At 46.1% G+C, this 18,861-nt stretch overlaps 2 protein-coding genes across 2 annotated transcripts; both read right to left on the reverse strand.

The window, feature by feature from the left end:
* Positions 1–298: 298 nt before the first annotated feature.
* On the reverse strand, positions 299–10,108 carry LOC124018867 (myeloid-associated differentiation marker homolog). The gene is made up of 3 exons (XM_046334176.1): positions 10,067–10,108; positions 2,860–3,638; positions 299–2,631 (listed from the first exon to the last, which is right to left on the reverse strand). Exons 2-3 carry the CDS (start codon positions 3,067–3,069, stop codon positions 1,987–1,989), a joined length of 855 nt encoding a protein of 284 aa, XP_046190132.1. The 5' UTR covers positions 3,070–3,638; positions 10,067–10,108; the 3' UTR covers positions 299–1,986.
* Positions 10,109–12,179: 2,071 nt separating this feature from the next.
* LOC124018866 (myeloid-associated differentiation marker-like) lies at positions 12,180–15,341 on the reverse strand. Its single transcript, XM_046334175.1, has 2 exons — positions 14,567–15,341; positions 12,180–13,490 (listed from the first exon to the last, which is right to left on the reverse strand). Exons 1-2 carry the CDS (start codon positions 14,831–14,833, stop codon positions 12,903–12,905), a joined length of 855 nt encoding a protein of 284 aa, XP_046190131.1. The 5' UTR covers positions 14,834–15,341; the 3' UTR covers positions 12,180–12,902.
* Between the last annotated feature and the right edge of the window lie 3,520 nt (positions 15,342–18,861).

Here is an 18,861-nt window from a genome sequence, read left to right on the forward strand (position 1 = left end):
GTTAAAAGATAATACAAAGAAAAAAATGAGTTTTCAATTATTATTTTTTGTCCCATCAACTTTGAAATGCAATAGAAAGGCCATCATATCACGTAGGAGTCCAGGAGCACTTTAGATTTTGGCCACTAGACAGCAGCAGTGTATGTGCAAAGTTTTATACTGATCCAATGAACCATTGCATTACTGTTCAAAATGTTGTGTCAAGTCTGCCCAAATGTGCCTAACTGGTTTATTGATACATTTTTAAGTACATAACTGTGCACTCAAACAATAGCATGGTATTATTTCACTGTAATAGCTACTGTAAATTGGACAGTGCAGTTAGATTAACAATAATTTAAGCTTTCAGCCCATATAAGATATGTCTATGTCCTGGGAAATGTTCTTATTACTTACAATGTCATGCTAATCACATTAGCGCACATTTACTCAACCATCCTGAGGGTGGGTCACCGATCCCATAGAGGTTAATGAAAAGCATCTAACAGAAGTAAATTCATCCACAAACACAAATATCAGTTTTTATATATCTTACATGACTGTGTTTTCATGAATTTGAGGATATAATCGTCAAGCCCATTCAAAAGCAGACAGAATGAAGTGTCTATGGATGCTTCCGAAATGGCACCCTATTCCCTATATAGTGCACTACTGGACATTTTGAATGCACCCTATGTCTGCATCTGAAAGATGGTACACTTCAATGGAGAAGGACCCCTGTCCTGTACACAAACTTTCTCTGATTACCTCTCCCTATTCTATGGGCTTGTAAGAAAAGGTCAACATCATAATGAAAGATCAGTTCTTGAGTTGAGTCCCCTTCCAACTCCAATCTTTTAAAAATACCTAAACCAGCAGTTCTCAATTCTCTCCTCAAAGAACCCCAGCTGTTCCAGAGCTACCACACCTGATTCAACAACACCTATGGAATTTTAACAGTATATGTCTAACCAGAATAAATATCTCTTTCTGGTTCTTCAAAGGGTTCTTTGTACAACCTTTGAGATTGAGAAAGGTTCTTAATTTAATATAACCATTCGCCATAAAGGTTCTATAAATAACCATTAAAAAGGGTTCTTTATAGCACCGAAAAGGGTTGCAATGATAGCGGAACCCTTTTTGGTGCTATGTAGAACTTTTTTAAAGTTATTTTTAGAACCTTAGGAAAGGTTTCTTTATAGTACCATAATAGTTCCATTTATAACCTTGTGAACATGGTTCTTTATGGAACCTTCAAAAAAGGGTTCTATATAGTACCAAAATAGGATACACTATTGTTATGAGCCAAATAACTATTAATTGGCATTATATACTGTAGAACCATTTGTTTTTAGTGTGCAGTCCACATAGCACTTCAGCAGGTAATCAACTATCTGGCAGTTAGTGAGCCAACTAGCAGTACAACAAGAGAACATGTCTAACAACCAAGAAAGAAGTGGTCAACATGAATATAAGATCACAGTCCTTTGCAATTGGCAGAAAACAAAGTGCTGCTAGTGCCTTTGGCCCAACGGAATTAGACATTCATATTGTATTTGCATCAGGATCCAAAGTTTTGTCGTTTTTAATTTCTATGAAATCGATACGATCAATCATTAACTCAGCTTCCTACTGCACACTTTAATAGCTACAAGTGATAAACAGTGTGTCCTTGCCTGTAGAATCCTCATCTGCAATAAGAGTTCATTTACAGTGTTATAGGAATAACTAAATATCTTCCACGTGTCTGAGGCAAAAGACATCAACAAATGTCCTGCCAACGTTCTGCAAATGTTCTTCTTCCAAGCTCTCAGTCATTGATTTGAAAATAAACTCTTCATTCTCTAGAAATGAAATGGATCTTTTCAACCATATGTGGAGAATCAAGATGACCAACGTGCTGGAGTGTCTTATTCAGTAAACAGTATTTTCTCCGTGCAATATGATAGTGTGTCAGTCATTGACCGGTTCTGGAAAAGTTGGAGTGAAGGTTCCTGAGAATCTGGCCTATTCCTCATCCAATGTGAAGAAGACCACCTTTATCGAGTAGATCGTATCCAAAATATAGATCACCAGGTTGATCACGGTCATGAACGTCACCACAACCAGATTGTCCCAGGGACAGGGGGAACACGGAACGGGCCGGGGGTTGTTCTCGAAACTATACAGCGGCCAGATGACCATGGCAGTCATGTACATCATGGTGGCCAGAATATTATAGACCGTGAGCAGTTTGTCAAACGAGAAGGGGAAGAGCGACAGCAGCTGACCGACGGTGAGGAAGATGATGACGAGTGCAAAGATGAAGCAGAGGGAATAAACCGCCACGCACCACTGCAGTCCCGGATGAAACAGAAACCTTGCCGGATCCAGCGACGTGAAGATAATACAGGCCAGCAGAGTCTCCAGGATCTTCAGGAGGCCCGGGACAGTGGACAGGAAGCCACTGATCTCACCACCGGGCCGGAGGCGGGCCAACACCACCTCGCCGGCGTACACTCCGAAACAGAGTAGGGAGCTGACGGTGGCGGCAATCTGGCGGTAGCAGGTGGGGCAGGTGAAGAAGGTGGGGTAGATGACGGAGGAGGTGAAACACATTAGTGCGGCCAGCACGGCGAAGGCCGTGGTGAAGTCATCCCAGGAGATGGGCACCTTGAGATGATGAGGAGGGGAGATGTGAGGAAAGGTTATGTCTAGGGCCAAAAGTTTTCATGAAAAATATGTTTTCCTGAAAAACGTGCAACTGCTACTACTGCTTTACAATAGAAATAGACATTAGAAATATATAAGACAGATACACATAAGCTACGATACACGTGAGCCACAAATTCCCCTCCCACCAATCTATTCCAACAAATCCAGACAGTAAACATCCCCCACCTTGGCGCTGAAGCTGGTGAACTCCATGATAAGGATGAAGAGGGAGAAGAAGCAGCAGAAGCACCAGGTGAACATGCACCAGTCCCAGTGTGTGGAGAGCACATGGCCTGCCGAGGCCACCAGACTGAAGGTGATACAGGTGAGGACCACCTCCAACATACGGATGATGCCCACCGGCAGGGTGAGAGACCTCAGGTCCAGGTTCACCATGATGAGATACTGTTGAAGGATCTATCTAGGGACTGGGTGACTGTTCACACACCAAGGGTTCCTTGACTTTTTGTTTTCCTCTCTCTTTCTTCTGGCTAATGTTCTTCTTTCTGTCTCTCTCCTTTGCTCTCTTTTACCAAATGCACATATTTCACATTTGAATGAATCACTGATTCAATTAACTGTGTTCATGTTGCCTCTTAGACTTACATTCTCCTCTTCATGGAAGCTCACCCAGTCATTTTCTGCTGTGTCACTTTCTTTTCTCCACTGTGTCACATTGACATCTCCACTCCTCCTCCCTCTCCTACCGTCTTTGTCTCTCTGTGCATTCCCCTGCCGACTAAGGACCTTCCAGTAAAGCACTACAATTCCAAGGGAGGTAAGACCTTCTCTCATTCCTGCCTTATCCAAGTCTCCTTCCCCATGCTGTGGAGACCAGAGCATGCCTGTGTCGAGCCAAACTCCTCCTCTGTTTATGATGGTGTGTAGCCCATAGAAATAGAGTGAATAGAACGGGCCTCCTCATTCATGTCAATGATTGCGGCCATTGCGAGTGTACCCATAAGCTAGGTTGAAGATAACAGAGGTTAGGATAGCTTAATAATTAAATGCAAAAGCATTCTAAAATAAACAAATTCATTGCACCAGCGCCTGAATGAAAATGACTGGGGAGAGAATGGTAGCAGTACAGAAAGTTCACCATCAAAGGGGAAAATAAATACAACAGAGGTGAATTTCAGACTATTACTCAGCAAACAAATAGATGAACTGTTTTACTGTCATGTTTTGTCTTATATTGTCTTGTCATTATGCTTTCCCTTCTGTTCGTTTCCCCCTGCTGGTCTTATTAGGTTCGTTCCCTTTTTCTATCCCTCTCTCTCCCCCTCCCTCTCTCTCCTCTCTCTATCGTTCCGTTCCTGCTCCCAGCTGTTCCTCATTCTCCTACTCACTCATTTAGTCTTTTCACACCTGTCCCCTATCTTGTCCTCTGATTAGAGTCCCTATTTCTCCCCTTGTTTTCCGTTTCTGTCCTGTCGGATCCTTGTATGATGTTCGCTATGCTGTGTCATTGTCTCGCCCTGTCATGTCTTGTCTCCTTCAGATGCTGCGTGTGAGCAGGTGTCTGAGTCTGCTACGGTCGGTGCCTTCCCGAGGCAACCTGCAGTTAATGGTCGAGTCTCCAGTCTGTCCTCGTCACTACGAGTGGATTTAAGTTTTTTCATGTTTTGTTTTCTGCTTTGATTGTCCAGGAGTATTGCTTTTATCCTTTACTGGAATAAAGACTCTGTTTTCGCCAAGTCGCTTTTGGGTCCTCATTCACCTGCATAACAGAAGGATCCGACCAAGAATGGACCCAGCGACTACGGATTCTCGTAACACTGCCGTCGAGATCCAGGGAGCTATGTTCGGCAGACACGAGCAGGAATTGTCTGCTGCTCGTCATGCCGTTGAGACCCTGGCCGCTCAGGTTTCCGACCTCTCTGGACAGTTCCAGAGTCTTCGTCTCGTGCCACCAGCTACTTCCTGGTCTGCCGAGTCTCCGGAACCTAGGGTTAATAACCCACCTTGTTACTCCGGGCAGCCCACTGAGTGCCGCTCCTTTCTCACCCAGTGTGATATTGTGTTCTCTCTCCAACCCAACACATACTCAGAGAGAGAGCTCGGGTTGCTTACGTCATATCACTCCTTACTGGCCGGGCTCGAGAGTGGGGCACAGCTATCTGGGAGGCAAGGGCTGATTGTTCTAACAATTACCTGAACTTTAAAGAGGAGATGATACAGGTTTTTGATCGTTCAGTTTTTGGTAGGGAGGCTTCTAGGGCCCTGGCTTCCCTATGTCAAGGTGATCGATCCATAACGGATTACTCTATAGAGTTTCGCACTCTTGCTGCCTCTAGTGACTGGAACGAGCCGGCGCTGCTCGCTCGTTTTCTGGAGGGACTCCACGCAGAGGTTAAGGATGAGATTCTCTCCCGGGAGGTTCCTTCCAGTGTAGACTCTTTGATTGCACTCGCCATCCGCATAGAACGACGGGTAGATCTTCGTCACCGAGCTCGTGGAAGAGAGCTCACGTTAACGGTGTTTCCCCTCTCCGCATCGCAACCATCTCCTTCCTCCGGCTCAGAGACTGAGCCCATGCAGCTGGGAGGTATTCGCATCTCGACTAAGGAGAGGGAACGGAGGATCACCAACCGCCTGTGCCTCTATTGCGGTATTGCTGGACATTTTGTCAATTCATGTCCAGTAAAAGAGAGCTCATCAGTAAGCGGAGGGCTACTGGTGAGCGCTACTACTCAGGTCTCTCCATCAAGATCCTGTACTACTATGTCGGTCCATCTATGCTGGACCGGTTCGGCTGCTTCATGCAGTGCCTTGATAGACTCTGGGGCTGAGGGTTGTTTTATGGACGAAGCATGGGCTCGGAAACATGACATTCCTCTCAGACAGTTAGGGAAGCCCACGCCTATGTTTGCCTTAGATGGTAGTCATCTCCCCAGTATCAGATATGAGACACTACCTTTAACCCTCACAGTATCTGGTAACCACAGTGAGACTATTTCCTTTTTGATTTTTCGTTCACCTTTTACACCTGTTGTTTTGGGTCATCCCTGGCTAGTATGTCATAATCCTTCTATTAATTGGTCTAGTAATTCTATCCTATCCTGGAATGTTTCTTGTCATGTGAAGTGTTTAATGTCTGCTATCCCTCCTGTTTCTTCTGTCCCCTCTTCTCAGGAGGAACCTGGTGATTTGACAGGAGTGCCGGAGGAATATCATGATCTGCGCACGGTCTTCAGTCGGTCCAGAGCCAACTCCCTTCCTCCTCACCGGTCGTATGATTGTAGTATTGATCTCCTTCCGGGGACCACTCCCCCCCGGGGTAGACTATACTCTCTGTCGGCTCCCGAACGTAAGGCTCTCGAGGATTATTTGTCTGTTTCTCTTGACGCCGGCACCGTAGTGCCTTCTTCCTCTCCTGCCGGGGCGGGGGTTTTTTTTGTTAAGAAGAAAGACGGTACTCTGCGCCCCTGCGTGGATTATCGAGGGCTGAATGACATAACGGTTAATAATCGTTATCCGCTTCCCCTTATGTCATCAGCCTTCGAGATTCTGCAGGGAGCCAGGTTCTTTACTAAGTTGGACCTTCGTAACGCTTACCATCTCATGCGCATCAGAGAGGGGGACGAGTGGAAAACGGCGTTTAACACTCCGTTAGGGCATTTTGAGTACCGGGTTCTGCCGTTTGGTCTCGCTAATGCTCCAGCTGTTTTTCAGGCATTAGTTAATGATGTACTGAGAGACATGCTGAACATCTTTGTTTTTGTCTACCTTGACGATATCCTGATTTTTTCACCGTCACTCGAGATTCATGTTCAGCACGTTCGACGTGTACTCCAGCGCCTTTTAGAGAATTGTCTCTACGTGAAGGCTGAGAAGTGCGCCTTTCATGTCTCCTCCGTCACTTTTCTCGGTTCTGTTATTTCCGCTGAAGGCATTCAGATGGATCCCGCTAAGGTCCAGGCTGTCAGTGATTGGCCCGTTCCAAGGTCACGTGTCGAGTTGCAGCGCTTTCTAGGTTTCGCTAATTTCTATCGGCGTTTCATTCGTAATTTCGGTCAAGTTGCTGCCCCTCTCACAGCTCTTACTTCTGTCAAGACGTGCTTTAAGTGGTCCGGTTCCACCCAGGGAGCTTTTGATCTCCTCAAGAGACGTTTTACGTCCGCTCCTATCCTCGTTACTCCTGACGTCACTAAACAATTCATTGTCAAGGTTGACGCTTCAGAGGTGGGCGTGGGAGCCATTCTATCCCAGCGCTTCCAGTCTGACGATAAAGTTCTTCCTTGCGCTTATTTTTCTCAACGCCTGTCGCCATCGGAACGCAACTATGATGTGGGTAACCGCGAACTGCTCGCCATCCGCTTAGCCCTAGGCGAATGGCGACAGTGGTTGGAGGGGGCGACCGTTCCTTTTGTCGTTTGGACTGACCATAAGAACCTTGAGTACATCCGTTCTGCCAAACGACTTAATGCACGTCAAGCTCGTTGGGCGTTGTTTTTCGCTCGTTTCGAGTTTGTGATTTCTTATCGTCCGGGTAATAAGAACACCAAGCCTGATGCCTTATCCCGTCTCTTTAGTTCTTCTGTGGCTTCTACTGATCCCGAGGGGATTCTTCCTTATGGGCATGTTGTCGGGTTGACAGTCTGGGGAATTGAGAGACAGGTTAAGCAAGCACTCACTCACACTGCGTCGCCGCGCGCTTGTCCTAGTAACCTTCTTTTCGTTCCTGTTTCTACTCGTCTGGCTGTTCTTCAGTGGGCTCACTCTGCCAAGTTAGCTGGCCATCCCGGCGTTCGAGGTACTCTTGCTTCTATTCGCCAGTGCTTTTGGTGGCCTACTCAGGAGCGTGACACGCGCCGTTTCGTGGCTGTTTGTTCGGACTGCGCGCAGACTAAGTCAGGTAACTCTCCTCCTGCCGGTCGTCTCAGACCGGTTCCCATTCCTTCTCGACCATGGTCTCACATCGCCTTAGACTTCATTACCGGTCTGCCTTTGTCTGCGGGGAAGACTGTGATTCTTACGGTTGTCGATAGGTTCTCTAAGGCGGCACATTTCATTCCCCTCGCTAAGCTTCCTTCCGCTAAGGAGACGGCACAAATCATCATCGAGAATGTGTTCAGAATTCATGGCCTCCCGTTAGACGCCGTTTCAGACAGAGGTCCGCAATTCACGTCACAGTTTTGGAGGGAGTTCTGTCGTTTGATTGGTGCTTCCGTCAGTCTCTCTTCCGGTTTTCATCCCCAGTCTAACGGTCAAGCAGAAAGGGCCAATCAGACGATTGGTCGCATACTACGCAGCCTTTCTTTTAGAAACCCTGCGTCTTGGGCAGAACAGCTCCCCTGGGCAGAATACGCTCACAACTCGCTTCCTTCGTCTGCTACCGGGCTATCTCCGTTTCAGAGTAGTCTGGGTTACCAGCCTCCTCTGTTCTCGTCCTAGCTCGCCGAGTCCAGCGTTCCCTCCGCTCAGGCGTTTGTCCAACGTTGTGAGCGCACCTGGAGGAGGGTGAGGTCTGCACTTTGCCGTTACAGGGCGCAGACTGTGAGAGCCGCCAATAAACGTAGGATTAAGAGTCCTAGGTATTGTTGCGGCCAGAGAGTGTGGCTTTCCACTCGTAACCTTCCCTTACGACAGCTTCTCGTAAGTTGACTCCGCGGTTCATTGGTCCGTTCCGTGTCTCCCAGGTCGTCAATCCTGTCGCCGTGCGACTGCTTCTTCCGCGACATCTTCGTCGCGTCCATCCTGTCTTCCATGTCTCCTGTGTCAAGCCCTTTCTTCGCACCCCGTTCGCCCCCCCCGTCCTTGTCGAGGGCGCACCTATTTACAAGGTACGTAGGATCATGGACATGCGTTCTCGGGGACGTGGTCACCAATACTTAGTGGATTGGGAGGGTTACGGTCCTGAGGAGAGGAGTTGGGTTCCATCTCGGGACGTGCTGGACCGTTCGCTGATTGATGATTTCCTCCGTTGCCGCCAGGATTCCTCCTCGAGTGCGCCAGGAGGCGCTCGGTGAGTGGGGGTACTGTCATGTTTTGTCTTATATTGTCTTGTCATTATGCTTTCCCTTCTGTTCGTTTCCCCTGCTGGTCTTATTAGGTTCGTTCCCTTTTTCTATCCCTCTCTCCCCCTCCCTCTCTCCTCTCTCTATCGTTCCGTTCCTGCTCCCAGCTGTTCCTCATTCTCCTACTCACTCATTTAGTCTTTTCACACCTGTCCCCTATCTTGTCCTCTGATTAGAGTCCCTATTTCTCCCCTTGTTTTCCGTTTCTGTCCTGTCGGATCCTTGTATGATGTTCGCTATGCTGTGTCATTGTCTCGCCCTGTCGTGTCTTGTCTCCTTCAGATGCTGCGTGTGAGCAGGTGTCTGAGTCTGCTACGGTCGGTGCCTTTCCGAGGCAACCTGCAGTTAATGGTCGAGTCTCCAGTCTGTCCTCGTCACTACGAGTGGATTTAAGTTTTTTCATGTTTTGTTTTCTGCTTTGATTGTCCAGGAGTATTGCTTTTATCCTTTACTGGAATAAAGACTCTGTTTTCGCCAAGTCGCTTTTGGGTCCTCATTCACCTGCATAACATTTACTGTCATTTTATTAATTTAAACGTTTTTAAAGTTGTCTACAGCCACTTTATAACATGATTTCCCGACCGCTGGTCATGTTTTCAATGCTAATCCTATAACCGAAAGGTTGGTAGATCAAATTCCCGAGGTGACAAGGTAAAAATCTGTCGTTGTTATGCAGGTGAATGAGGACCCAAAAGCGACTTGGCGAAAACAGAGTTTTTAATCCAGTAAAGATACTTTACAAAACAAAAGGCATAATACTACTCGTAAAGACGAGAACAGACTGGAGACTTGATCAAGAACTGCAGGTTGCCTCGGGAAGGCACTTGAACCTAGCAGACTCAGACACCTGCTCACCACGCAGCATCTGAGGGAAACACGACACGACAGGGCAATACATAGACACAGCACGGTGAATTATAGACAAGGATCCGACAGGGCAGGAACGGAAAACAAGGAGAGAAATAGGGACTCTAATCAGGGAAAAGGATCGGGAACAGGTGTGGGAAGACTAAATGATTGATTAGGGGAATAGGAACAGCTGGGAGCAGGAACGGAACGATAGAGAGAAGAGAGAGCGAGAGAGTGAGAGAGGGAGGGGGAGAGAGAGGGATAGAAAGAGGGAAAGAACCTAATAAGACCAGCAGAGGGAAACGAATAGAAGGGGAAGCACAGGGACAAGACATGATAATCAATGACAAAACATGACAGTCGTTCTGCCCCTGAACAAGGCAGTTAACCCACTGTTCCTAGGCCGTCATTGTGAATTTGTTCTTAACTGACTTGCCTAGTTAAATAAAGGTTAAATAAAAAACATTTCAATGAACATTCTTGGAAATAATTACCTTGGAAATAATTACCTTGGAAATAATTACCTTGGAAATAATTGCATCACAATACCAGGCAGCCTTTGCGAGTGTACCCATGAGTTTAGAGGTTCCAAGCCCGTTCTGTTCATTCTATTTCTATGGTGTATCCTGCCCTCTTTTGGCTTAATTGCACGTTTTACGACCCAGACTCAAGGCACTCATTGGAAGCCGGTCCAGTCTTATCTGGCTCGCCCACGCCACACATGATGGACTCTGGTCTCTGTCAAAGGTAAACTTCAATACTGACCCAATCCCTGGGAGTGGGACCATATCAGACCTGGGTTCAAGTAAGATTTGAAATCTTTAAAATACTTTGAGCATTTGATTGAGTCTACTTGGAAAGACAGTGGGGTTTGCACCTTTGAGACTATTCTATTGGATCCATTGTATCAGGTAAGCTCAATCAAGCACAACTACAGCATTTGAAAGATTTCTGATACTATTTGCACCCAGCTCTGGTCCAAGTGCACATCCCCCAACCAGGGAAACCCAGGCTTTTGAAGTAACCTCACGTTTGTTCAGTTTAATGTTCCTAACTTGACTTAAGCTCTTTTTTGACACTTGATGGCTATTGACTAATATCCTCATCCATGTTCTTGAGAAAGGGAGAGAAAGAGATGGAGGGAAGGGGGAGGAGTGGTAGGCAAAGGATTTGTAGAGGAACTATTCTGTTTCCACTGAAAATGGAAATCGAATAATGTTCTGGTTGATAAAGATAATATGATATCAAATCAAACTTTATTTGTCACATGAGCCGAATACAACAAGTGTAGACCTTACCGTGAAATGCTTAATTACTTATATGCATACTACTGCCCCAGTTCAGAGTGTACCATACCAACTTTGAATGTAACACTAGATTTTTGGAATCATTTACAAAATGTACTGTATTACATTTGGATTCACTGGTGCCACTAGGGCAGTTTAACACAATAATGAAAAATGACCGAGATGTACAATTGTTTTGATTAATTGACTCTACTGCCAATGTTTGTCTATGGAGATTGCATGGTGGTGTCAACAGCAGCAGCTGTCTCAGCTGAAGGACAATGATCCCTTTAAATATTGTCAGTGCATTGCCTAACTCCCTCTCACTGTTATACACCCTCATATTCTTCCTCCTTCTCCTCTCTCTATATACTTCTCCTTCTATCTCACTCTCCCTCTTCTCTCTCTCTCTCCCACTCTCACTTCTCCCTCTCTCTATAACTGCCTCATCCATTTTTCACTTTTACCTCCCCTCTTGATCTGTGCCAAGGAGACAGCAACAACATAACTTAATTTCTCTTTTGAACAAATCAATAATCCCTGTCAAAGGTTGCAAGACAGAAGAAAAGATGTGGACATAAAAGACCTTGACTTCATTACCATAATCAGATCAGGAACCTCCATCATTCTGTTGGCTTCTGTTTTGGAACAATGATTCTTCATTCGTCACTTAACTTAATTTCTCTCATGAAGAAAGGAATAACCCCTGCCATATGTATCACAAAACAAAGTGTGGGCATGAGAGGCCTTGACATCATTACCATAAACAGATCACCAACCACAATTATTCTGCTGTCTTTTTAGAAATTATCATTAGTTTAGCAGCCTCAGAATGGGCCAATATGTTCCCTATCAAATCGAATCTGTGGTAAGCCACGGTCCGTGAGGGATTCAGATGCTGCCTGTGTAAGAGAGTGATGTCATCCAGGTGGGACGGAGCGGAGTGTGGTTGAGACTTATCTCGCTGTCGGCTTCCCCGCCGCACTCAGCAAACACAGAAAGAGACATGAAAGCAAAGCCCTGGGCTGGACTTCGACATCCCATGCCATTTCATCCAATGGGCCTCTCATAGCAGACACACCCTAGCAAATAGGGAGAGGGAGGGAGCGTTGCTGAATGTCCTTTAACAGTGTTGTAGAAAGAGAATAGGTGTTAAGCAAATGTTTTCTTTATTTTATTGTTATATAACATTATTAAAACAATTTGGACACGTCAGCTAAATGTCAATAATTGTGTTTTACTTATTTACTTATTTAACTGAATTCTGTCATATCTGTCTGGATTGCATGTTTGTCAGGATTAGAGAGAGAGAGAGAGAGAGAGAGAGAGAGAGAGAGAGAGAGAGAGAGAGAGAGAGAGAGAGAGAGAGAGAGAGAGAGAGAGAGAGAGAGAGAGAGAGAGAGAGAGAGAGAGAGAGAGAGAGAGAGAGAGAGAGAGAGAGATGTGATAGCCGACAACTGCATAGCAGATCTGTTTTTATTTGGGCCATGACGAAGGTGTAACATCGTTGGAGCTGTGAAATCAGTAAAACCAATGACCTGCTATGCAGTTGTGGGTTATCGGGGGTTAACGCTGAACTGATTGAATCAAGGCCAGAGAGACAGAGATGAAATGGAGAACAGAATATGAGAATAAAATGAACATATCAAGAACAGCTCTTTGATCTTTCTATTCACTTTGATTACAGCCCATGTGGACTGCGTAGGGCGCACTGCAGAGTTCCTTGTGTATTTTAAAGACGGGAAGACAAAATATACATTGAATCTACGCACGGATCCAAGCATTCAGAACATTCTTATCCACCTCATGGTTTGTGAATTGCTAGCAGTACTATAACCCCATTTTTTCAATGAAGAAGCATTATCATTCACAATGTAATCTTGCCCAGTAAAACGGTTATTATCCACCATACAGAGACGTTCTCCCAATACCAATTAGTGTTCCAAAAAAACAGCATGGTTACAGTTTGCTGTATTCATACAAAAGCAAAGTTCAGTCTGTTGTTTAAGATCCGGCAAGGTGTTTCGGGGCCAGTTCTCAGGTTGGGTAAGGTGGGTGACCTTTGACCTTTGTCCTAAGCCGGGGTGACGAAGAACACCAGCCTGAAAGAGTAGACCGTGTCCACAATGTAAACAACAAGGTTGAAACAGGTCATGAACGCCACTACAACCTGGTTATCCCAGTAGCAGTTGCGGCCACACCCGTTGGGTCTGCTGTGGTTGTTCTGGAAGCTATAGAGAGGCCATATCACCACGCACGTCATGTACATCAGCACGGCCAGCACGTTGTAGCCCGTCAGCACCTTGTCGAATGGGAACGGGAAGAGCGACAGCAGGCGGCAGATAGTAAAGAGGATGATGATGAGGGCGAAGATGAAACATAGCGAATAGACCGCCACGCACCACTGGAGCCCTGGGAACCGCGAGTAGGAGCCATGGTCCAGAGAGATGAAGATGATGCAGGACACGAAGGCCTCGAGGACCTTGAGGAGGCCCGGGACGGTGGAGAGGAAGCCGCTGATCTCGCCGGGTTTGGCCCGGATCAGGCCCACCTCCGTGGCGTACAAGGGGAAGGCCAGACAGGAAATGACGGTGGCGGCGATCTGCTTCCCGCAGGAGACACACGTGAAGAAGGTGGGGTAGATGATGGAGGCAGCCAGCACCTGTTAAAGCCCAAGACAATAGATGATGATGGTGGATGAATAACAGCAATGGAATTGAATAAACAACATCAAAGTTTGAAGACAATAACATGGAATGTCAGTGGACTTAATTGACTCATTAAAGTTGTCAAAGTTCTATGCGTATCACCTGATACTTCTACTTAATCTACTACCAATGTAGCTCCTACTCAATAAACCATTCCAAAATATTGGCAAAGCTACAGGAACTCCAACGCACACCTTATTAATGGTTAAAGCCTTTCCTTTAATTGCATTTATCCAATTTTCTCACTGATCTGACTAGAGGTGATATATGGACTACACTAGAGAAAAAGATAGATTAGCTGCCTTGCTGTTGTGACATACTGAAGATGAGATCATCACTTTGATCAATAACTTGTTCTAGTTCAGTGGAACTAGCAATTAGAAATGACTATTACTACATCAGTATCTGCTGGCGTCTATGTCTCAGTATAAGTTCATTCGCAATTAGTGTGAGAGTAAATGTATGCACACGACTAGCGATTGCTGCCATTGTTGGATTGACCAACAACTCTAAGTGGTACTAAAATATTGCATGTTTCATTTAACCACTTTATGTACCGTATGATAACAACAACTGTCTGATCAAGGTCCAGGGCTCATACTCACTATATAAGGGAGAAATATATTTATAAAAAAGTAAGTAGCCTTATCTCGGCCAGAACGGCCCGTAGGTGCTGGAACCTAACTCCTGTTTCGGGAGCATGAAGCAGTGTGATGTACAAGTACACCTCCTCGAACAGAAGTCTAATCTATGGCAGGGAAGATTGATGACTGTAAGTTGCTTTGGATAAAAGCGTCTGCTAAATGGCATATATTATTATTATTATGTGTAATTTCCCAAAAATCGCCTTTTAATTTATTTACAATTACACAAAAGTAAACTACACACATCCATCTCTACTCTAGTTTTCAATGCTTATATTGTCTCAAATGTAACTGTCACACATTGACACTAATATGTAGGTATGTTATCTGGATTCTACCCCTTATAGTCTAACCCAAAGACAAAAGACGCCGTGGACGTTACCCACCATGAGCGTGGACAGCATGGCAAAGGCGGTGGTGAAGTCATCCCAGGAGATGGGCACCCGGGCATGGAGGGTGGTGAACTCCATGATGAGGATGAGGAGGGTGACTAAGCAACAGAAGACCCAGGTGAACATGCACCAGGCCCAGTAGGATGAGCCGAAGTGACCCACCGAGGCCACCAGGCTGAAGGAGATACAGGTGAGGACCACCTCCAGCATTCTCACGATGCCCACGGGCACCGTCAGGGTCCTCGTGTCCAGGGTCACCATGGCGATGCTAGTTCTGGTCAAATCCGGCTGTCGAGTACAGTACTGTACGGCGGTTGTACCTTTTAACCTACTCAAACCGATTGTAGATGTCTATTTTTTGTTTTCTCACCAAGTTTTTTGTTCACTGTTGATCTCTTGGCAGTTTGATCTCTCTTCCACTTCTTTGGACAGCTCTCTCTCTCTGAGCTCCCCCTGCCTCCTCTCCCTGACTTGACTCAAAAACGAGTTTTTCTCTACTTGTCACACCTCTCTCTGACACTCTCTGTCAGTCTCTTCAGGCTTCTGGCTTCTTCTCTTCCTCTCCTCTTCCTGTATGGAATCCTCCTGTATCTGATACTCCTGTATGGAATCCTCCTGTATCTGATACTCCTGTATGTGATCCTCCTGTATCTGATACTCCTGTATGGAATCCTCCTGTATCTGATACTCCTGTATGTGATCCTCCTGTATCTGATACGCCTGTATGTGATCCTCCTGTATCTGATACTCCTGTATCTGATACTCCTGTATGGAATCCTCCTGTATCTGATACTCCTGTATGTGATCCGCTGTAAAGTCTGGACTGCTCTGACAGGGCCACGGTACTGTAGGAATGCAGAGAAGGGTGTAGACTGTTTGCCACTTCCTCTGCTACCTTATCAGGCCTTCCTCAAATGGTACTCAGGTGAATGTTTGATTATAGGCTTTGTGTGTGTGTGTGTGTGTGTGTGTGTGTGTGTGTGTGTGTGTGTGTGTGTGTGTGTGTGTGTGTGTGTGTGCGTGCGTGCGTGCGTGCGTGCGTGCGTGCGTGCGTGCGTGCGTGCGTGCGTGCGTGCGTGCGTGCGTGCGTGCGTGCGTGTGTGTGTGCGTGTGTGTGTGTGTGTCAAGCCCCGGATGTCAATGCTGTGTGATTATGAAATAGGGTGTAGTTGGTCACCCTTTTCTTATCAGTAAAAGTGAATAATACCTCAGTTATTTAAGTAGTACATATACTGAGCTGATCTTGCTGTGTATTATACCATAGCCTACTGTATAATGTATACGATACGATATACTTCATTGTCCAGTTACATTCATTTCATGACGTCAGCATACAAATACACTAACACAACACAATATATTACATGCAGTACAGAAACACTGGAAAGCACACAAGTCACACATTTACGTTTTCACATATTCAGTCTCTGCAGTCTACTGTCCGACCATGTATTGTGTCTACATCTATCCTATTTCCCACTGTTCAGCATCCTACATCTGTCCTATTTCCCACTGTTCAGCATCCTACATCTGTCCTATGTCCCACTGTTCAGCATCCTACATCTGTCCTATGTCCCACTGTTCAGCATCCTACATCTGTCCTATGTCCCACTGTTCAGCATCCTACATCTGTCCTATTTCCCACTGTTCAGCATCCTACATCTGTCCTATGTCCCACTGTTCAGCATCCTACATCTGTCCTATGTCCCACTGTTCAGCATCCTACATCTGTCCTCTGTCTCACTTTTCAGCATCCTACATCTGTCCTATGTCCCACTGTTCAGCATCCTACATCTGTCCTATGTCTCACTTTTCAACATCCTACATCTGTCCTATGTCTCACTGTTCAGCATCCTACATCTGTCCTATGTCTCACTGTTCAGCATCCTACATCTGTCCTATGTCCCACTGTTCAGCATCCTACATCTGTCCTATGTCTCACTTTTCAACATCCTACATCTGTCCTATGTCCCACTGTTCAGCATCCTACATCTGTCCTATGTCCCACTGTTCAGCATCCTACATCTGTCCTCTGTCTCACTTTTCAGCATCCTACATCTGTCCTATGTCCCACTGTTCAGCATCCTACATCTGTCCTATGTCTCACTTTTCAACATCCTACATCTGTCCTATGTCTCACTGTTCAGCATCCTACATCTGTCCTATGTCTCACTGTTCAGCATCCTACATCTGTCCTATGTCCCACTGTTCAGCATCCTACATCTGTCCTATGTCCCACTTTTCAACATCATACATCTGTCCTATGTCTCACTGTTCAGCATCCTACATCTGTCCTATGTCCCACTGTTCAGCATCCTACATCTGTCCTATGTCTCACTTTTCAACATCCTACACCTGTCCTATGTCCCACTGTTCAGCATCCTACATCTGTCCTATGTCTCACTTTTCAGCATCCTACATCTGTCCTATGTCCCACTGTTCAGCATCCTACATCTGTCCTATGTCTCACTTTTCAACATCCTACATCTGTCCTATGTCTCACTGTTCAGCATCCTACATCTGTCCTATGTCTCACTGTTCAGCATCCTACATCTGTCCTATGTCCCACTGTTCAGCATCCTACATCTGTCCTATGTCTCACTTTTCAACATCCTACACCTGTCCTATGTCCCACTGTTCAGCAGCCTACATCTGTCCTATGTCTCACTGTTCAGCATCCTACATCTGTCCTATGTCTCACTGTTCAGCATCCTACATCTGTCCTCTGTCCCACTGTTCAGCATCCTACATCTGTCCTATGTCCCACTGTTCAGCAGCCTACATCTGTCCTATGTCTCACTGTTCAGCAGCCTACATCTGTCCTATGTCTCACTTTTCAACATCCTACATCTGTCCTATGTCCCACTGTTCAGCATCCTACATCTGTCCTATGTCCCACTGTTCAGCAGCCTACATCTGTCCTATGTCTCACTGTTCAGCAGCCTGATGGCTGATAGAATTAAACTTGTCCTGTTCCTATTCTTGCTGAACCTATTATTCCTTCCGGAGGCCAGCAGCTCAGAACATTGGGTAGGATTGTGTGTAGGGTCATTTATGGCGTGCTTGTCCTTGTCTATCATAGAGGCCCTGAAGCCCCCTGCACGGCAATCCACATTGCTTGGACCCCAGTTATACAGTCCTCCTGAGGATACCCATATTAGCCACTGACAGTCCAGCGTACCAGGCCAGGAAACATAAAGTCAACACACTCTCTACATGACAGATGTTGTTGGTATTTTTTATACATGTTCTGTGTGTTGGCATTAAAATATAGTGTGCTGTCCTTGATGGTTCCCAGGTACTTCAAACTCCCCACTCTCTCTTCCTGTTCACCACCCAGGACTAGGTGGCTCACTGGGTCTGCCATCCACCAGAAATCAATGACATTGGGGATAGGGTTGGTGTAAGTTATGCTAGGACATTGTGGATAGGGATGGTGTAAGTTCTGCTAGGACATTATGGATAGAGATGGGGATGGTGTAAGTTCTGCTAGGACATTGTGGATAGGGATGGTATAAGTTCTGCTAGGACGTTGTGGATAGAGATAGGTGGTGGTCCACCCGCCTGGGTGGTAAGGTTCGGGTACACCAGGTGGTGGTCCACCCACCTGGGTGGTAAGGCTAGGGTCTTACCTTGTGGGTCCTTGTGGGTCCACCCGCTTGGGTGGTAAGGTTCGGGTACACCAGGTGGTGGTCCACCCACATAGGTGGTAACGTTAGGGTCTTACCTTGTGGGGTCCACCCACCTGGGTGGTAAGACTAGAGTCTTACCTTGTGGGGTCCACCTGCCTGGGTGGTAAGGCTAGTGTCTTACCTTGTGGGGTCCACCTGCCTGGGTGGTAAGGCCAGGGTCTTAACTTGTGGGGTCCACCCACCTGGGTGGTAAGGCTAGGGTCTTACCTTGTGAGGCCTCTCCAGGTGTGTCACGGCACTGTGCAACACCGTCAGGATTTCATTCTCCACTGGTCTGTTCTTCCTGAATGCAAACTGCATTGGGTCAAGGCCTCTGTCTTTATGAGACCTGAGACGTGTGACTATCAAATGCTCACAACGACTGACGTTAACGCCACAGGACGATAGTAATTCAGCTCCGCCTTTGGAACTGGTCGCATCTCAGATGTCTTCCAGAGTGACACACTAAGTATGACAGTAGAGTGACACACTAAGTATGACAGTAGAGTGACACACTAAGTATGACAGTAGAGTGACACACTAAGTATGACAGTAGAGTGACACACTAAGTATGACAGTAGAGTGACACACTAAGTATGACAGTAGAGTGACACACTA

This window comes from Oncorhynchus gorbuscha, unplaced genomic scaffold (assembly GCF_021184085.1).
Source record: "Oncorhynchus gorbuscha isolate QuinsamMale2020 ecotype Even-year unplaced genomic scaffold, OgorEven_v1.0 Un_scaffold_585, whole genome shotgun sequence".
In the NCBI taxonomy this organism is placed as follows: domain Eukaryota; kingdom Metazoa; phylum Chordata; class Actinopteri; order Salmoniformes; family Salmonidae; genus Oncorhynchus; species Oncorhynchus gorbuscha.